Source organism: Zonotrichia leucophrys, chromosome 4 (assembly GCF_028769735.1).
Source record: "Zonotrichia leucophrys gambelii isolate GWCS_2022_RI chromosome 4, RI_Zleu_2.0, whole genome shotgun sequence".
In the NCBI taxonomy this organism is placed as follows: Eukaryota; Metazoa; Chordata; class Aves; order Passeriformes; family Passerellidae; genus Zonotrichia; species Zonotrichia leucophrys.
In genome coordinates, this window is record NC_088173.1 from 37,755,757 (window position 1) to 37,774,871 (window position 19,115).

Genomic DNA, 19,115 nt, shown 5'->3' on the forward strand with positions numbered 1-19,115 from the left:
CTGAATGTCGAAAGGGCCATTTCCCCACTCAGTCTCTATCCAAGGGCTAAAACCTAATTCACTGGGAGTGATTCTGCATGAGAAGTGAGTCTAGTCAGGTGCTTTAACGAGAGAAATCTCAGCAGAAAATGCACTCCCCTGCCACAGCAGACTCAGGCACGAGCTCCATCCTACAACAGGTGAGTGCAGCATTTCTCAGAGCCTCAGTAGCCTGAGTACAGGAATGGCTTTTCCTGAAGTGTTGTCCCTGAAGTGCCACATGGGTGTACCCAGGTGAGGTTTGGCTTGGCTCATTCAGGTGTGGCTTAGAAGGCTGGCCACAGCCAGCACAATTCTCATTATGGCCTGATTCTTATTATGGACCCTGCTTCCCAGCTGGAGTTTTTTTAACCTGATTGGAGTTACTTCTTCCCTTAGTCATGTCACTTCTTTCTCCATCTGTGGGTACTGTAGCAGCTCCAGGTGGAGAGATTTGGCTTTTTGTCTTTTTTAGCAGGTTGTCCTTGGGTCATTCAGCTCATTTTTCATGCCATTCATTTCAAACTCTTTTCTGCACAAAAAAAAATGCCCAACTACTGGGTTGCCAAGGATAAGGACCCTTCTCCCTTTTCGGTGCTGTGTAGTCACAGAATAATTTACAATGCTGGGCATTGGCTGATGTATTTAATATGTAAGGAACATGATGAGATTAACTAGATGTGACCATCTGTCAATCTGCAGAAATTAAGTTGTAATAAGTTTTAGTCTCTTTCCCTCTTTGATTAGGCATAATCAACTTGAGTTTTATTTTTTTGTAAGAATTTATTATGGAATAAGAAGTTCTCCTGTGAATTTTGTGCTTTCAACTTCAAAATGTAGCATGTGTGATGGAAAGTGTATTCCTGTTCACCTTGTAATCAATAAGTGTTTTTACAGTAGAATAATCACAGGAGGCAACACAGAGTTCCAGGGAATTTGCTTAAATCCTTGAACATTCAAAGTGACTTTGTATCCAATTTACTTTCGTAACAGTTTGGAAAGTGACAGGGGAAGTATGTTTGCAAAGGATCACAGAGATGTTTTGAAGAGGAATTCTTTGAAAGGAAGTGAAATTGGAAGTGAAATTTGCAGTGCAGGCACCAGCACATGGTTGGGTCTCATCTAAGCATCCTCTTTCAAGTATTTTCCTTTGCCCTCCTTCATTTTTCATTCTGAAAACCTAAGCAGATGCTGGTACCTAGGAGAGCACTTCTGTATCCCCCCAGCACTGGCTGAACCGCCCTTCAAGAAGGGTTTGATGAGATTGGTTGTGCCTCCATGTCTGTGTAGAAGCAAGGAGACCCCCAATCCACTGCCATTCCTATAGACTAAGGCTGTTCTAAGGATTCTGTACATCTGTTGTTGCCTTTGGGCTAGGTAGAATTAGAACTGGAATTCAGCTGTGTGTGATTGCATAAAAAAGCAGCGAACTAAATGTCTCATTTTTGGAGAGGAAACTGCAAGGGGAAGGTGGTGTTGAACTGGGGGCTAATTGCTTTGTGTCTGATACATTGACCTCACAATTTGAGGAGGTTCTGTGGCACGTGGGAGAAGTGACTGCACTTGCAGTGTGATGGGGAACTTCTCTTTGCCTGGCAGCTGCTGGCTGTACCATAAAATACTTGAAGAAATCAAGTGCTGTGTCAGGCTCACCTGGGATTTCTACTCAGCTCTTGGGAGTGCAGCTGTGCCTCTAGGGGGGCTGTGCCACCTAAAAAAACCCTGTTTTTAGGGCAGCCTCCCTTTCTGTCCATGCTGAGTGCCTGGCTACACTCCAGGGGGACTCAGCAGTTCAGCTGGGATAACCATCAGAGTCTGTGTCCCTGTCAGAGGACTTAATGTGGGAAACCTTACAAGAGCTGGCTCTCACCCAGACTTTGTGATAATTGCTAGTTCTAGCTGTGCCACTGATACTGAGAGTCTTTCTAAGATATCAGAGTCACCTTTCCAAAAAATCACTCAGGATGTGGCAACTTTCATGTACAACATGATATGAGATCCTACAGTTCTCTCTGTATTTTGAATAGATGATGAGTCTTGGTGATGCATTGGGTAATCTCACTGGCAAATATTTCTCTCTTATTGATTTATATTTTAACATACTTTTTTTTGGTTCTTGTTTTTTTAAAATATTTTCTGCCATATGTGCTGTATGGTTTAGGGACAGTTGCTTGCTCTGTCTGTGCTCAGCACACCTACCAAGAAAAATATTCCATACCCTCCATATGGAAATAACATCCTCAGTGAATGGTAACCTGTCAGTGAATCAATTACCTTTATTTTGAATGTTTAGACTTAGTCTAAGCATAAGGCAGAATTTTAAAGGATCTGCCATAACTTGGCATTCAGCAGTTTTGTAGATTCTAACGTAGCTGGAGAATCTTGCTAAACTTCAGTGAAATCTCTTTGTCTAACTCCTAGCTAACATTAGCATTCTCTTCTGTTGTTCTGTGAGGACACCAGAAAGTTGTGGCAGCTTCTGTGGAGTGGCCTCAGTTTACAGTGCACATGGTGGTTATGGACAGTGAACTTATCAAAGCAGAGCTGGTGGTAGCCAAATTCCTGTCTGCTGTTTTGTCAGTAGTAGGTATTTGTACATCATTATTAGGTCCTTATCCTACGCTTACAACTTCCTCTGGGTTAAGGCTGTGTGTTTCATGAGGGGGCACTGATTACCTAGAGGATAGACGCTGTCTCTTCAGTATTAGCTAATGTCTGCTGAGTCTGTGGCTTTGTTGGTTAATGCATTGTTGTCATCCAGATTGTCAGTCATGGATTTTTTGTTGCCTTTCCCATTATCAGACTTGGAATCCCTTCACTGGTGCACAGAAATTTGCCAATAATTGTGTACCAAAATCAGAAATGCCTGTTGGTAACCTCTCAGGTTTGTCTTGTAGTCATGCCTTTACTATAAGGAGTCCTTGTTTCTTCCCTACCAGAAAAATCAAGGATCTTGAATAACTTTTTCTGCTTAATTGCAGATTACTTCATAGATTAACTGATATTTCTTAACAAGTAAATGGGTTGTAGGTACTCACTGTATAATGTCCTTTAAAAAAGAATACTTTGAAATACACTGGGTTTCTTTTTGCAAGCACTTTCTGTTAATGCACTCGGCCAGATATAAGACCCAAGTGATTTTTGTGTGAAAAAACCATTCCATGGGATATGTGCTCCAGCTGTCAAGGCAAAGGTATAGACCTACCAGGTTAGTAGTAAATTCACTCTGAGATTATTCTGCCCTCATTATTGAGGGGGGAAATGCAGACCATATCATGGACATGTCTGTGTCATAAATACAGCAGAACAAGGCTGAAATTATGTTTCTGTTCATCCTGCTCTATTGCAAGGTGTGGGGATGGACAGAACACCAAGCTCTGTTTGTGCTTTGCAGATAACCGGTGTTTGATGGCTCTTTCCATCAAAGAAAGCTGTGCTTGAATCTGACATTTCAGAGACTGAGATGTCTAAAGGACTGGAGAGTTGAGCTGATAATTCATTAAGCAGCACACTTTTGTTTAAGTCAATATTGAATTGATATCCCAAAATAGTGCCAAGGGGCACAGTGTTTCTGGCTGATTTTAGATGAGCTGTGGAACAAATGTCCTGAGCTGATGACTAAAATCTCCTGCTACTTTAGATAAGCAAGGTTGTCTTATGCTGAGACCTAACACTCTATTAGGTAATTGTTTTTGGCATATGTCAATTAGCCCACATGCTTTATTGAATAACTTAGTCTCGATTTATTTACTGAACTGCTAAAACATGAATTTGCATTATTAAATAAGTGATGCTTCAATAAAATTACATGTATGCGTAATATATACTCTCTCATTTAGGATATTTGCATCTTTTTACTTTTGTATCTATGCCACAAAGAGCTGTTATTTTTATCTGGGATTAAATTTGAATGAGCTAAAAGGACTGGCTGCTCTCTGGGAAAATGAAGTGTTTCTGTGTTTGGATCTAACTCAGTGCAGACTGGAAAGCACTGTCCAGAAGCAGGGAGGAGTATGGTCAGTTCCTGATGGAGAAAGGAAACTCTTTTTCTTGGAAGCTTTTGGAAAGACATTATCTATCTGGTTACAAAATAATTGTCTGTAAAATTAGAAGGCATGCAATGTCTTCTGTGTTTGGGGCAGTTCACTCTGTTTGTGAGTAAGCCACTGTATGAAACAGAATTTTAAAGTGTCTCAAGTTATTGCTGTCACATTCACATTTTCTGAAAAATCCCTTCATCCAGGATTTTTCTCCTGGGAAGCTGAGAAGCCTCAGAGAAAAGGAAAACAATTCTTATCTCATTTGCTTCTCCTGTGTTGTGCTCACATGTGGAATGTGTTTGGAGATTGTTTACCCACAGGTGATTGTTTCATTGGACTCTGGTGTGAGTTGTTTTGACTCTTTGGCCAATTGGGGCCAAGGTGTGTCGAGACTCTGGAAAGAGTCACGAGTTTTCATTATTATCTTTTTAGCATTCAGTAAGTATCTTTTCTGTATTCATTAGTATAGTTTAGTACAGCATTCTTTAATATAATATAGTATCATAAAATAATAAATTAGCCTTCTGAGAACATGGAGTCAGATTCATCATTCCTTTCTGCCACGAGGGTCCCAGCAAATACAATATTAAGGCTTAGTCACAATTCACTGTCCTAGGATAATGGATGGCTGTCTCCTGATGGAAGTTCTTTTGGCTGACCTCTGTGAAGAAATACCACATGAATTTAGCTGGTTTGTACTGAGTTAATTCCCCACCTTGTGTTGTGCACACAAGAGCATGCTTAGACTGATAAAAGAGCATCTCGATCTTTACCTGCTGAAGGCTCAGGGCATTCCATATTCATGAGGAACAGAGAGCTTAATGAATGGATGTTGAGAGCTGGAGAGCTTAATGAGTAAATGCTGAGAGCTGAAGTGAGCATGTGCTTTGAATGCTGTTCTTGTTAGTCTCTGAGAACAGCCTTGCTCTGGCATCCTGACATGCTGGCTTTGCAGCCCAAAGTTCACATCCCAGTGTGTATATAGGTAGGTCCTGCCAGTCCCTGGGTGAATTTACACTTGAGGACTTCCATTCAGGTATTGATCCTTCCTTTCTTAAAATCATCAGAAGTTTTAATTTCCTGCTAGATCAAATGCCATACAAATATGTGCTGTGGACCTGACCTTTCAGAAAAATCCATTTCAAGTTGAGTGTTTGCACTTCAGTGCAATTCATGAGAGGCTGAAGAGCAAAGAAAGAATTTGGTAGTGCAGGGCAGTCATTTCCCCAGCAGCAAAAGCTCCAGGATCTTGTTTTTTTCCCCAAAACAGAGTCCTAACAGTCAAATTCTTTTAAAGCATTTTTTACATGTTTGACTATGACTACACCAGCAAATGCATGGGACTTTCTCCCCTCTTTCCTTAGAAGTTTAGATATGTTTGCAGAGACTTCCCCTAAAATCAGCTTGGAGATCAGCCAGATTTCAAATAACATAATGCTCATTTTGGTGTCCAACCTGAGAAACTTCAAAGAAGGTTCTTACTCTCAAAGACAGTAATTTATCTTCAAGATGTGTCATGTGGGGCAGAGAAAATAAGTTGCTGTAGTAATTTGAAATTATGCTTTTCTCTTAGAATAAATAGTTACAACAGGTAACAGTGAAGTCGTCCACAAGTTCTTGCACTGCCAGTGATGTTTGACATTATGTGACCCTCAAACTCCTCCCTTCACAGGTCACTGAAAAACTCATGTTCTTCTTTCTTTGCTGTTTATTCTAGGAGGTCTCAAACAAGTTCTTTTGTCTGATAAGAACAAAGCTGTTGTTCAGAAAATAAATCTCTCTTGTCTCTGTCCCCAGGAAACAAGTACTGACAATTTGATATGTTTTGTGTGTACAAGTTTTATCTAAAAAAGCCACAGTAGATTTTTAATGGTTTGTGGCATTAGGCAAAATTCTGCTTTATTTTTACTTTTTTAACTCAAAATTTCAGAGGAAAGCTCTTTATGGTTGAAGATTTGGAAATAGGGCACTGTAACAGCACTGTACATTTATATAGACAAATGTGGCATGCAATGGTTTTTTTTTTCTTTAACTGAATCAATATTTTATAAGTCTCAAGTTCTAGTAGTAATGAAGGATATAGAGGAGTGGATATCTAATGGCCAGTCTCTTGGCTTTTGTTTATTTATGCTTTTCCCATCTTTCTATCATAAAGAAAAGCCCCCATGAAATTCTATTGCAAGAGGCAATGTGTGCTCAGGGGCTGGTAAAGTGCAGAGCTGTGATGGGGTCCACACAGATTGATGGACTTCTATTAAAACCTGTAAACAAACAGTTCTGGGTGGTGTGCCCTGAGCAAGAAGAGAGATGAGATTTTTTTCAAGTGAGAGTGGCACTGGGAAAGGGCAGAACACAGAAGCGAACTGTGTTGGCACCAGCATCTTAGAGACAGGGAAGGGTGGGATGAACAGACTCTGTAAAATAGGTGCCACTTGGGGTCTGTGGATGAGGAAGAGGTGGAAGATTGTGAAATCTGTTTGAAGCATAGCAGAAGTTCAAATTAGGAATAAAGGAAGAGCGGCAAAAACGTGGGGGGAAGAATGAGACATGCCTGAAAAGATTAAAGGACTCTGAAAACATTGGAGCTCTTACATTGTGCAAGGGATGATTTGAATTTGTGTCTCTTTTCCTTACTAATGATCTCTTTCTCATACAATTATAACTGTTGATGAGCAAGCATCCCAGTTCTTTGCTCAGGTATTTAAGCAATAATTACAGCTATGCAAACACAAAATGCTTAAATATGGCACTGCTTTTATGCTTTTATTGTGCAAAACACTGAACTTACTCTTACAGACTGATGGTGCTGCCCCTGTAGCCCTGCAGCACAGGAGAGACCTGCCTGTACAGAGTGTTCATTGTGTTACACACGAGGAATTCATTTCCTGAGCCTGATTTCAGATATCTGACAGCAGCTGGTTCAGTGCTTCATGAAAACAGCTCATTCTGTTGAAACAGCCCTGCTGTCTTCCAGGCATTCTGCAAGTGGGGGAATTGTGCTAGAGCACAATGCCCACCAGGGAATGTACTTGTGTTAGCAATCTTTTGCCACTTAGCACTTAAATTAGGCTTCAGCTTTTATGTTGAAAAGCTAATATGCCCCTTTCAAAAAAAAAAAAATACACCCATAGTTTAGAGCACTGCTGTTGCAGATTATTAATGCAAAAGATTGGCTGGATAGGAGCAAGAGAATGTTATATTTGTACTGAAGTATTTAAAAAGCAATATCCTCATTACTGACTTGTTCACAGTTACTTGATTCCCTTTCTAGGAAAATGTGTTAATTCTTTGTGAAGAGAGAAATTTAATAGGGCACCTGATGTGGTTTGCTAGTTAAAAAAAGGTGATTTTGATAGGTCTGTGTTTCAAAGCTGAGATTTCTCAGTGGTGGTGGCATCAGTCAGTTAAAGCACAAGTGTTTTTCCAGACACGTCTTTGTCCTTTACATGACTCAGCAACCTTGAGCCAGACAATGACAGCAGGTAGAACAGGGCAGTCCTGGGAAATTGGAATTGGAATTGTAGTTTGTAGATCTCCCTCAACACAATCTATTACCTCTCGTTAAGGCTTTAGAGGTAATGCAACTGTGTAATGTTCTTCTGAAGACATGAGTTTTTGCATGGTCATTAAGAACCATTGGTTGTCCAGACTTTCTTTTTTGTAGTTAAAAAAAAAAACAAACAGCAGTGACTTGAACTTAGGCTGTGTACTCCTTTTGTCATTCTCAGATGAACAGAGGGAAGGCTGTAAATTCTTGGTCAAGTTTTACACAGTCAGGAAGAACAGGACCAATTACCAGGCATATGCAGAATAAAGAAGCTTTTTAGAATTCTAAATAAACAAACAAAACCACAGAAAAAATCCCAGAGAGAGTAAGTTTCAAGTCGCTTTTTCTCTTTTGGTTTTCAACTTGGTCTTTTGAGATGCAGCAGTTGCTCAGCCTTCAACACAGATTGTCACTTGCTATGAAGAAAAGTTCTCAATGAATCCTGAACCCAAGAAGATATTAAAATCTCATTAAAATACAATTGCATTCTGCAGCTTAGCTCCTTGGTTTGTCTTTGCTCAGCCTATGCTTCAACCAAGTTTCTTGCAGTTAGGGTTTTACACTGTCCTACCTATGAACATGAAACATTTTAGTGTTTAAACTCATCTGCCAGTTCCATGGCAGTTTGAAGGATAAATTGTCAGCTCAATGCAGGAGCCCAAATCATCCTTGAAATAAGCCATGTGTGATTTTCATCACACTCAAGGTGCACAGGGCTCATCAACAGAAGGAGTGGCCAGCAAAATAGTTCTTGCATTTCATTAAAGTTTAGCAACTATGATGGAGTTCCTTGTCTCATTTGAGGATGGATGGATTCCATAGTTTCCAGCTTTGGTATGTGGAAGAAAACACGTGGATTTGAACTGCAGCACATCAGTGTGCCAAGTCAGACCTGTGCTTAAAGCAGCTGTGCTTTTACTGTCAAGGTTGGGTAACCAAAATTTTCTGGTTTTTTTTCTTGAACAAGGGGTTTCATTAAGAAAAAAGGAGAATAAGGTTGTTCATCTTGTTCCCTGGTACTCTGTCTCCTCAATTTGCTGAGAGGAGTTCTTCTTCGGATTAAAATGTCTGAATACAAATGCCTAAAATGGAAGTTAATGAAGGAAATCCAGGTGGGTTTTTCTAGAGACATAGATTAAGTATGTCAGTTAGTGTACAGTTTATTTGCAGCAAAGGGGAAATTTTAGGAACACAAAGTATAATGGAAGAGCTGTGAATTTTATCATGATTTTTGGTGTTTTGCTTGTGAAGAGATACTAACTGGAGTCCTGATCAGAAATGATAAGTCACCCAGTTTAACCATTCACCTGAACAGAGAAGAGTGTGCCAGGAGGTGTGGAGAAACAGGAGTCTGTTTGAATACTATATGGAAGTGCATTTAGTGTATTCACCTGAAACATCAGAATTTTACTATTTACCATTTAATCAAATTTTACTACGTATCATTTTCCTGATGAGACCAGTATAAAGCATCCAAGGAGGAGAATGTTTCTAGAGAAAACTTAGTGAGTTGTCTTGTAAGGCCAGTCTGCCTTTCATATTCATTCAGTTCCCAAGCTGAAGAGAGTATGGGTTTCAGAAACTGTGGCTAAGAGAAATGCACAAGGGAGTAGAAAACTGTTTAACTTTGAAATTGGTCCCCAGTTTTATTTTAATTTTTTGTGTAGAATGAGAATGTTCTTGTGAGGTTGGCCGTGACATTCTCAGCTCAGAAAAAATTGGATTAATCCTAGTTTTTTGATGTTCCTTCTGGGAGAAAATTCTCTCTTAAACAGTTGGTATGAATTTAATCCTTTCACATTCCATTCTCAAGAAATGCTGGAACCACTGTTCATAGGAAATCCAAGATCCTTTTAAAAGGACAAAGGCAATACTTCGTGCAGAGTTCAGCTGGGGTACATCCAGGTAAAGGAAAGGTGTTGGCTCAGACAGGAAGAGTCTACAAAGTAGTAAAAACACCTTTCAGGACTGGATGCCAGAATGTCTGTGCCTTCTCCTTTAATGGACGGGCTGTAAGGAGCTGCAGAGCCTGGTACTTCAGGGAGCAGTCCCCCCTTAAATGCAGTGCCTGCTCCCAGTGCCTCTCCGAGTGGGAGCTGTGGTGCTGCGTCACCAGCACAGCCTGATCCCTCCCCTTTCCCCTGCGGAGTGGATCCCTGCTGGAATTGGCCTCTCTGTATTTTTATTGTAGTTTTGGAGTGTGGAGTTTGGTTTGGTTTTTTTTTCTGGATGCTGGCAAGAGTTGTTAAAATCTCTAGCTGGTACTGGGGGTACCAGCAGCATCAGTCTGTGGGTCAGTGAGCCCCTGAGCGGCAGGACAGAGCACTGGGCACTGTATGGGTGTTATGGATAGATCCCTTTAATGAATAAGAGCTCCTTTCTGCTGCTGCCAAGGAAATAAAGCGGATTAGGGTCTGGTTAGGGCCACAGGAGTAACATTGTGTGATGGTACACTGTCATTCTGAGACTCCAAACTGTGTAGATCCAATTACTTTTGGCAGTTTCCAGAGGCTGGAATGTACAGGATATTCACATCAGTGGTGCAAACAGCAGCATTTCATCTCAAACAGGCCAGAGTCAGCTTCTTTGGTCAGGTGGGTTCTACTCTTCCAGCTCCTGTGGCATCTGCAAAGTAACAAAGGGAAAAAGATGGGGAAAAGTGGAGTTCATATTCCAGTCCCTTGAGTTGGCTGTGCTGTTCACAACCAGACCACATCACACAGACTCAGGCATTTCTTGGACTGCAAATGCAGGCAGGGAAAATTGAGAGGGCGTAACCTGAAACTAGAAAACAATATAGGTAAAATAGGTTATGGTTTGCACATGGAAAAAAGTATGGATTTACATCTGCAATATGACTTCATGCTGAGCACCATTTTCAAGTTGATGTTCTTAATGCTGATATCTGTGGTATGAATAGATGTCTGATTATTGGAGATGATGATCTCCTCATGCTTCATTGTGGTCATAGCAAAAGTATTAGAAGGAAAAAAGAATGGAAGTGGATGTTCCAAACAATGTCTTTAACAAATGTCCTGCAGAACTACTGAAGATTCGGAAAGGTCCTAATTCTGTTTTTGTTTTTCTGATATTTCTTATCTGAGATGACTTCTTTCCCAAATCATGGTCATTTCTTCTTGTCTTATCTTGTAAATTTTGCATTTAAAATATGCTCTCACTAAAAATTAATATTTGCAGTAAAACACAAATCCAGGTGCTATTGTGTCCCAAAAAATCTTTTAATGAGGCTTTAGTTAATGAATAATATCTACACTAACACACAAGTAGGAGAACCCTGCAAGATCCAATATTGTGTGTGAAAGAAAGGGATGTGAATTACAAAGTAGCTCCAAAATTGCTATAAAATGATGAAGCTCTTTCTGTTAGGAAAGCTTCACTTTCTCATTTCAAGGTAATGTAGCCAAACATTATGCTTTCCTTCTCTGCAAAATCAGGCTGATTGTGTGTTGGCTCAGTGGGTGTTTACCTGAGCTAAAGTACTGCTCTGGAATTCACACTGTAAATAAGCTAGCTAGACTTCTGGGATTAATCCACTCTATCTGGAGAACACCCTCCAATTTGTCATAACATGGTAACTTGGTAAATACTGCATCATCTGTTAAGCAAGTATTACATAATCTGTTGAATTTAAATATGCAGGCTATTAAAAGAATATGGATCAATCTGGCAGCACCAGAGTACCATCACGTGTCATATTTTTTGTTGTCTCTGTAGTGAAAAAGCCACGTCACTACTTTTTTTTTCATTGCTGGATCTGATATATATTATGTTTATGCATGTTTTTCGGGTTTTTTTTGTGTGGCAGCTTGCAAGATCCTAGTCCACTGAAATGAAAAGGAGCTGCAGTGCAATATGATAAATAATTTCTTCAGGTTTTATAAGCCACCGAAAGGATTCAATTGTGGTGCATTATTTTTCTCTGTGCTGATTTTATTACTATTATATTTAATAGCTGTAAGAATATATTGAGGTTTTATGCTTCTATCCTTAATTTTTGATCTTTTTAGGGTGAGAAGTATAGATGATGTGTAAAATACTGTTGAAGTAAACTGAAGGATAGTATCATGTCTCCTTTTTGTCCTTGAATGAGAAATCTGTCTTTTTTCTGGTTTAAATGGATATGTAAAAGGTAAAAATGGGGAGCAAGTTCCCAGGGCCTGTGGCTGTGTGTTTTCTGCAGGGCCGGGTTGATGTGGAATGTTAAGGTCTGGGATTCTGATGCTTCCCTGTCCCCTTACCCTTGTTCTCTGTGGTAAAAAGGATGGAACATAGCACGGAAGTTAAGTCCCATGTTTTGTCCTGACCTTGGGCTAGTCACTGAAAAGGTTTTTAAAAAAAATAATCTTGATATTTTTCTAGTATTGATATAGGTTCATCATTACTATATCTTGAAAAAAAAAAAAAAAAGCAGTGTTCTTTAGACTTTTAAACTGGTATGGTCTAAAATGTACTGTAGTTCAGGTTGTTGCATTATTTGTTTTGATGCCTTTTAGGGTAGCATAGGGCATATGAATGGCTGAGTTTTGGCTGTAGAAAACCAGAATATCTGTTTACCTCCAAGTTAAAATTTAAGTTTTGAGTAATGATACAATCATTAAGAATAAATTTTCAGTAGAATCTGCCAATGTCTGGCTTTTGTATTCATCAAGTTTCAGTTAAGTCTCTTTTACAGTTGTGTGTCCTAGTTCTGTAAAGCCTGGTCTACAGGAGTAATTAATACAGAATACTTGGGCCAGGATTTTCTAGTCCTTAAGAAATTTCTCTTTAAAATCCTAGCTGTGTGAATGCCCAGCACTAAGCATGGCACTCTTCCAGGAGCAGTATTCCTGTTGTAATGAGCAGAGGTATTTACTTTAGATATCACTAGGATAAAAAATGGGAATGTAAGAAGCAGGAAAGATGTGAATACAGGACTGACAGGATTTCTAGGTGCATTGCATTCGTGTGTGAAGTACTGGTGTATGCCCTTGGCTCAGTGAAAGGGCATTAAAATGCCACTCTTTTTCTGGAAGGGTTTGGCATTCTGCAGTGCTGGAAAGGTGGTTTGAATCCTCAGTGCCCTTGCACTAAGGTGCCTTTTAGAATGGAGATGAAACGGTACTACAAGTCTGAAAACATGGAGCTGTGGCAAGCCAAGCTCTGGTTTTGACCTTCTTGGTGTGGGCCCATTCTTTACAGAAAGGATAAAAAGGCAGCGTGTTCCCTTTTAATCTAATCCTCATCAGAGCCGTCCAAGGCAGCGGGCTGTGCCGTGTCGTCTGCCTTCTCCTTAGGGAGTCACAGCAGCACTTGGGTGTATCAAGTGTTACTGCCCTGAATGTGGCACAGTGTGTTCCTGAAAATAAGAATGGAGTCATCCCCACTTGTTCAAAGCACCCTTATCAGTCTCTGTATTTATTCTCTCCATCGTGGTACAGTAACTGCTGCAAAATTTCCAGTGCGTGTATCAAGTTACAGATTAGTGCAGGCCCCCGTGGTTCTTGGAACAGCATGGGGCTGTTTTTGTTTACTGATGACATTTATCCTCTCATTTCCTTTTGGAAGCATGACAGCTCCTCAGTGTCTCATGGGGAATGTACTTACAGGACCTTCTTTTCATGCCATGTCTGTCAGCGAGCACTGCACAGTGTCCACGTCTGCTTGCTCTGGTGCTTCCAGCAGCCAGAGTGGCAGGAGCTTGGCTGGGCAGGGAAGCCAAAGGGTTCCTAAGGCAATTGTCTTGTGTTGCAGGAGCAGACCGGGAGCGGATGACAGCCAATCATGAGACCTACCTCCTCATGGCGAGCACGCAGAATGACATGGAGGATTGGGTGAAATCCATCCGCAGGGTTATATGGGCGCCCTTCGGAGGAGGTGAGTCACCCAGGGAACATGCACTGCTCACAGATGCACAAAGGCTCACAGGGGCTCTCCTGCTATCTCTGAATCACAGCCAGGGTTTGGAAGTAAAGAGGAGAATGGTCTAGATATTTCCAGAAAAGTGGAGTAAACATGTTTCCATGCAGAGGGCTCAGTTAAAAGACTTTGAACTGTCTGGAACCGCTTCCCTTGGTGAGGGTAGCACATGATAGTGTGAGGGGAAGTTTTAAAGAAGATTGGTCTTGTATGAAATCAGCTTTCCTGCAGGGTAATTCCTTTGGTCACCAGCTGAAAAACCATCCATGGTGTTTCTTAAATGCCTGTTGGAAAAGCTGTCAGCAGTTCTCCTGCCAGTGACAGCTAAGAGCAGTAATAGTGTTATATAAAACTGTGCCTCAGAATATTAGCACTAACAGTGTGGGAATTTGATTGGCATCTCCAATGATTTCAGTAGTACTGAACCAAAATTTATCATTAGGAGTCTAGTTGCCTTTTTTAAAAGCTCTCTTACATTGAATGGGTTGCAAATTATTGTACTAATTTTCATCATTACTATTCTGGTGATAATATCTATATTATAATATGAGTGTGATTGATACTCTTGCACAACATGTCTGTATGTTAATCAGTCTGTTGCTTGGACCTCTCAAATCTCTAACTCTGAGGCTAGAAATATTTTCTTACACCTGTATTGCAGCAAATGAATATCATTGTCTGCAGATTGCTGGCAAAAAGTCAGGAGGGCAGGATTGTCTGTGCTGTTTCATGATGAAGAAGTGCAGTTATCAGTGAAAACTCTTTTTGCTGATTTCTGTCTCTGAACTGCTGGGTAGAACACAGGAGGCAGGAGGATGGACTAATGGAAACTTTAAAGAAAACTTTTCTTGTAGGTCACTCATCTTCCTTTGTGCTTTATTCAGGTCACACAGTTTTTAGGACAGGACTTTGGCCTCACTGGTGGGCTGCACTGAGGGACTTGGCCAGCTAGGGCCTGCCTGGCATCTCTGGAACATGACTGCCTTCTCCATGGCTTCTCCTGGGAAAATGTGCCTTGAAAAGATGGTGCAAATCCGTCATGTCACTGGCATCTGGCCCTTTATGTTTAATAAGATGGCACAATCCTGAATCTGGGAGTGTAGGTCTTAAAATGCTTAAAAAAAGGAAAACATACCAAAAAATCCCAAAACTCACCACATGAAAGATTTATCTTAAAAGGCATGAACTGCTGCAGGTATAGGGACTTGGTTTGGGAAAGAGAAGATCTAAGTAGCACAGTCTTCTGTAGTCAGGCTAGGTAAGAAACCTGGTTTTTACATAGCACAAAGATTACCCATCCCCAGCTTTCTCTGCAGAAAGCAGGCCTTGTGATGAGCTCCTCAGCATTCTCCTGCTCCAGTCCAGTGGCAGCATAAGCTGCTGTGGCAGTAATACATTTGGAGGCTTAGCAGAAGTGGGTTTTTCAGAGAGTATCTTTGTGGAGTTTTGTGCTTCCTGCACCACAGTATCTTTCAGTGGCAGATAAAAAGGAAAGGCAGCCTTGCTGTTCTCCTGCAAGTGGAGGTGTCTCCACATGTCACAGGCAGGGAGCTGCCATTAGGTGAAACTAAATTCTAGCCCAAGTCAATGAAGAGGGCTACAAATAGAAACCAAATCTCTCAAATCCTGACCCTGTGCTTTCTTCACCAGCTCCTCGTTTGCTTTTATAGGGCAAGAGCTATTTGTGATTTGCAGCTGGGAATCCTTCCAGCCACCAAGAAAATTCTCAGGACACCATCATTGTTGCAGGAATGTTTAATGCCAGTTACTGAGGGAGGCACCTTGCTGAGGATTTTACTTGCTGATTTGCATTAAACTACAGGGGTGCAATCCTTGCATTACCTTTCCAATTTATTTGCAGTTAAAACACTTCCAAGTATGTTTTTATTTTTCTTTTTGGGTTTCTTGAGCAAGCATACTGATTCAGGGTTGTTTGCATTGGGAAGCAAACAGTTAACTCCCTGGAAAATGCAAAAATAGCTGGAACATAGTTTAGAGTGTAGTGTTCATGGAGAAAGCTTGACTGTGATAACAAGGCAGAGGCAGTATCCTGGGATGTGTCATCATTAAGAACCAAGTTTCCAACATGTCCTCCATTTTACTCACTACTTGATAGAGCTATCTTAACAAGTATAAATAAATCCTGTTAACTCTTCTGTAATTATGAATGACCAGACACAGTCATATTTTTATTATCCTTGCTATGGGGATGTTGCTACAGCTGCTGCAACAGTCTGACTCTTAAGACAGGCACTTCTGCCTTAAGATGTCTTAAGAGCCTGCCTTTCTGATCTGTAGCTGCTGAAGTTAAAAATGGTTTTACATATTAAAAAAGATACAGGAAAGTTGCCATCACATGATGACGACTAGCCACTAACAAGTAATTACTTGCAACACAACATTATTTCAGACAGCTAATTAATCAAAACACTCGTTTTCTATCAGCTTCCTGAATTTCAGTGCTTAATGGTAAACCGCAATAGCCTGGTGTCACACAAGTCAAGTGCCACTTTGGGTAACGTGAATTTTCTGGTTCTTTTAAGCATTGTAAGTAAGCTCTGTGTGTGTGTGTGTGTGTGTGTGTGCAGCGGATGTGTACAAGCCTTGCTGAGCCACTAATATTTAAAGTTTGTCTGGCAGCAGGAGAAGACTCCTGGTACCAGTGCAAGGAGCTCTGTAAATAATTAACCTTATCATTAAATTGTTATTTGTTAACCTGTGCTGGAGGGGGCAGGTGGGAATCTGCTAAGCTCATCAGAAACAGGTTGTTTTTTGCACCAGAAGAATAAGGTGACTGTGGAAAGAAAAATCTGAAAGGGAAAAGAAATGCAAATGAGGCAGGGCATGTAATGCCTGTTTGCACATGAAATTCCCCTCCTGATTAGATTAAAAAGGCAATTTTTTACAGAGCCTGCAAGTAAGCGGGGAGGGAGGAGGCGAGAAGAAGGAGCACGAGCATTTTAGCAGGGGTAGGTAGCAGTGTAAGGTCTGGCACCTCCTGCAGGAGCCGGGCGCAGCCCGCTCGCTCTCGCAGCCGCCGCACATGACAGGCACAGCCTGAAGTCAACTCAAAGTCACCCGAGGAGCCTCCGACCTGCGCTGCGGCTGCCGCGCCGCGTCCGCCCCGCACCTGCTGCACGCAGGCGGCAGCGGCACTGCCCTGCTGCAAACCCTGCTGCCTGCTCTGCTTCCAGCCCTGCTGCCTGCCCTGCTGCCAGCCCTGCCGCCAGAGCATCCCCGCTGCAGGCGCGGATTCCTCAGCCGCTCCCGGGATCCTGCCGGCAAGGATGCGCCGCTGCCGCATCTGACGCGCCTCTCCCCCGAGAGCTCCTGGTAGTTGGAAGGCAATAAAACAAGCGAGAAGCCCGTGAGAGCATCACACGAGGAGCTGGCCGTGTGAAAGGACTTTGGGGAGGAATCTGGTATGGACAAAGAGCCTTGACTGTTATTTTTGCTTCTCGGGTGCGGAAATAAAGGGTGCCAGCGAGGAGTGTTGTATCCTGAAGGATTCTTCCGTGGCCTTTTTGGTATTGTTCTTCTCTTTCCCCTTGCACACCGCACAGTGCTGAGCTTTTGCTGTGGAATTAGAGTCTCTGCCACTCAGCCTCCTGTTCCAGCCGGGAGGAAGAGGTCTTTCTCCCGTCCATCTGTGCAGGCACTTCTGTTTGAATGGAAGATACATCTTTTTGCTGAAACTCTTTTGTTGTGACATTGCATAATAGGCAGTTGTCTCACTGCAGGAAATAAAAGAAACTAAAGGAAATAGATGGAAAGAAATTGTTCCCCAAAGCAAAACTGAAGCAGGGAAGAGAACATCGAGATCGTTTCAAGCCCTGCGCAAGATCTAGAAGACCACAAATCTCCTAGCTCCAGAGGAAAATACACTATTACAAAAACTCCTCAGCAGTTAGTAGCAATGATTAATTGTGGTGTTTTGTCTGGATGCTGCTGGTGAAGGAGAGCTTTGGAGGGACGTGGGGGCTCTGGCCTGTATGATGCCTGAAGACAGGAATGCTGGAGTCCGCAGCCCAGGTGCCTTAGCAGCAGCTCCCTTCATTCCCAAAACTACTTACAGGAGAATTAAGCGCTGCTTTAGTTTCCGCAAAGGTAGGTGTGCTCTGCGCTGTGCTGTGCTCTGCTGCGCTGGGGAAGCCTGGCTTCTGAGAAGGCAAGGGGGTCTGCTCTGTGTGCAGGGGCAGAGGAGAGCACCCAAACAAAAGGCATTAAACAATGCAGATGCCAACATGCCACGAATGATTTATTTACTCCTTTGTTCATTTGTTTGTAGCTGGCCAGCGGATACTGTCTCCTCTACATAATAGCCATGAATGGTAGAATGAGACAAGATCATTGCAGTGCCTCTGAGCAGAATTGAGTGAGAACACTGAGGGAATTAGACGTGTGATGCTCTGAGTTGTCTGTTTGGCAGAACATCAGGAAAGAGAGTTTATATTTGCATTTTGTCCGTGTGGGAGGAGGGAGGGAGAAGAGAGGGAGCAAAGCAAGGTGATCAATGTTTATCTGTGCAGAAGCTTGAGTCCTTGATTTCAGAGGTTTCTGATGGAATGAAGTGTAGCTCTACAATGACTGTCCTGGTGCAAGGGCTGCATTGCCACTTCATAGTGCTGCCCTGCAGCCTGCATTTGCCTTTTCACCTGCTGCATAGAGAGGTTTATAGCCAGTTTTGTTTTGCATTGTTGAAGCAGAGCATGGAAATATTCGGGGTAAAAGGGCAAAGAGGAGACTGGATGTCATAATATGTCAGCTGAAAGCACTGGAAGGGAAACACACGTCTGAGACAGAGATACAACGAGGGATGGTAAGGTGTTAGGGCACTTGGGATGGGTGGGGAGAAACTGTTTCCATGACAAGGACAAAAACTTTGTGTGTGGGGAAAAAGAGGATGGATATTAGTGCTGTTTTAAAAGCTCTGCTGGACTGAGAATTCAAAGTGTAAGGGCTAAATTGTCATGTTCTTCTGAAGCGTGAGAAATTATTTTACAAATTTTACAAATAATATGTACAGATTATACAAATTCTGTCACCTTCTTCTGCTGCTCCTTCCTCGGCTGTTGCCCCGTGCTGCCGTTTGCCCTTTTGCAGGAGCAGGCAGCTCTTTGCTCCCAGCCTCAGCAGCAGTGCAGTGACATCATTGCTTTCGAGGGCTGCGAGCAGGCAGGCAGGCAGGGGCGATGTCTTGGAAGGCAGGATCGCAGGCAGCGAGGGGCTCACTGCAGAGCTGCTGCAGAGATCAGCTCTCACATGCGGCTGAGGGAGCACTGGGAGCTGCTTGCCCCTGTACCCCCTCCCCAGGGCCCTTGGGGGCTGGAGTTCAGTCCTGCTGGAGGCTGGCCAGGAGGATGTGCGTGTGTGTTGCGTTTCAAGGTGTCGGTGTGAATTAGAGCTGCCTGTGCCCCGTTTATGCCCTTAACTATTTGAGAAGTGTTTGGAAGTTGAATAAAGGATTAACTGATAATTTTACGGGCAGCTGCCCTTGTGCCTGGGTACGGCCTTAGCTGCTCCAAGAAGAGCTTCAGCTGTTGGTTCTTCCCCCATATGTTCTGATACAGAAACTATCCATGCCTAAAACTCCC

General features: G+C 42.2%; 1 protein-coding gene across 6 annotated transcripts in view; it reads left to right on the top strand.

Annotated features, from left to right (window-relative positions):
- Nucleotides 1-19,115, top strand: part of ARHGAP24 (Rho GTPase activating protein 24) — a 246,647-nt gene that overhangs the window by 203,065 nt on the left and 24,467 nt on the right. For 5 of the 6 annotated variants that reach the window (XM_064711178.1, XM_064711179.1, XM_064711176.1 and 2 more), the window contains one exon: nt 13,357-13,479. In XM_064711178.1, coding sequence (XP_064567248.1) covers nt 13,357-13,479 — 123 coding nt within the window. Of the gene's footprint in view, nt 1-13,356; nt 13,480-16,569; nt 17,629-19,115 lie in introns of those variants that run through there. The other variant, XM_064711180.1, reaches the window with a different exon arrangement.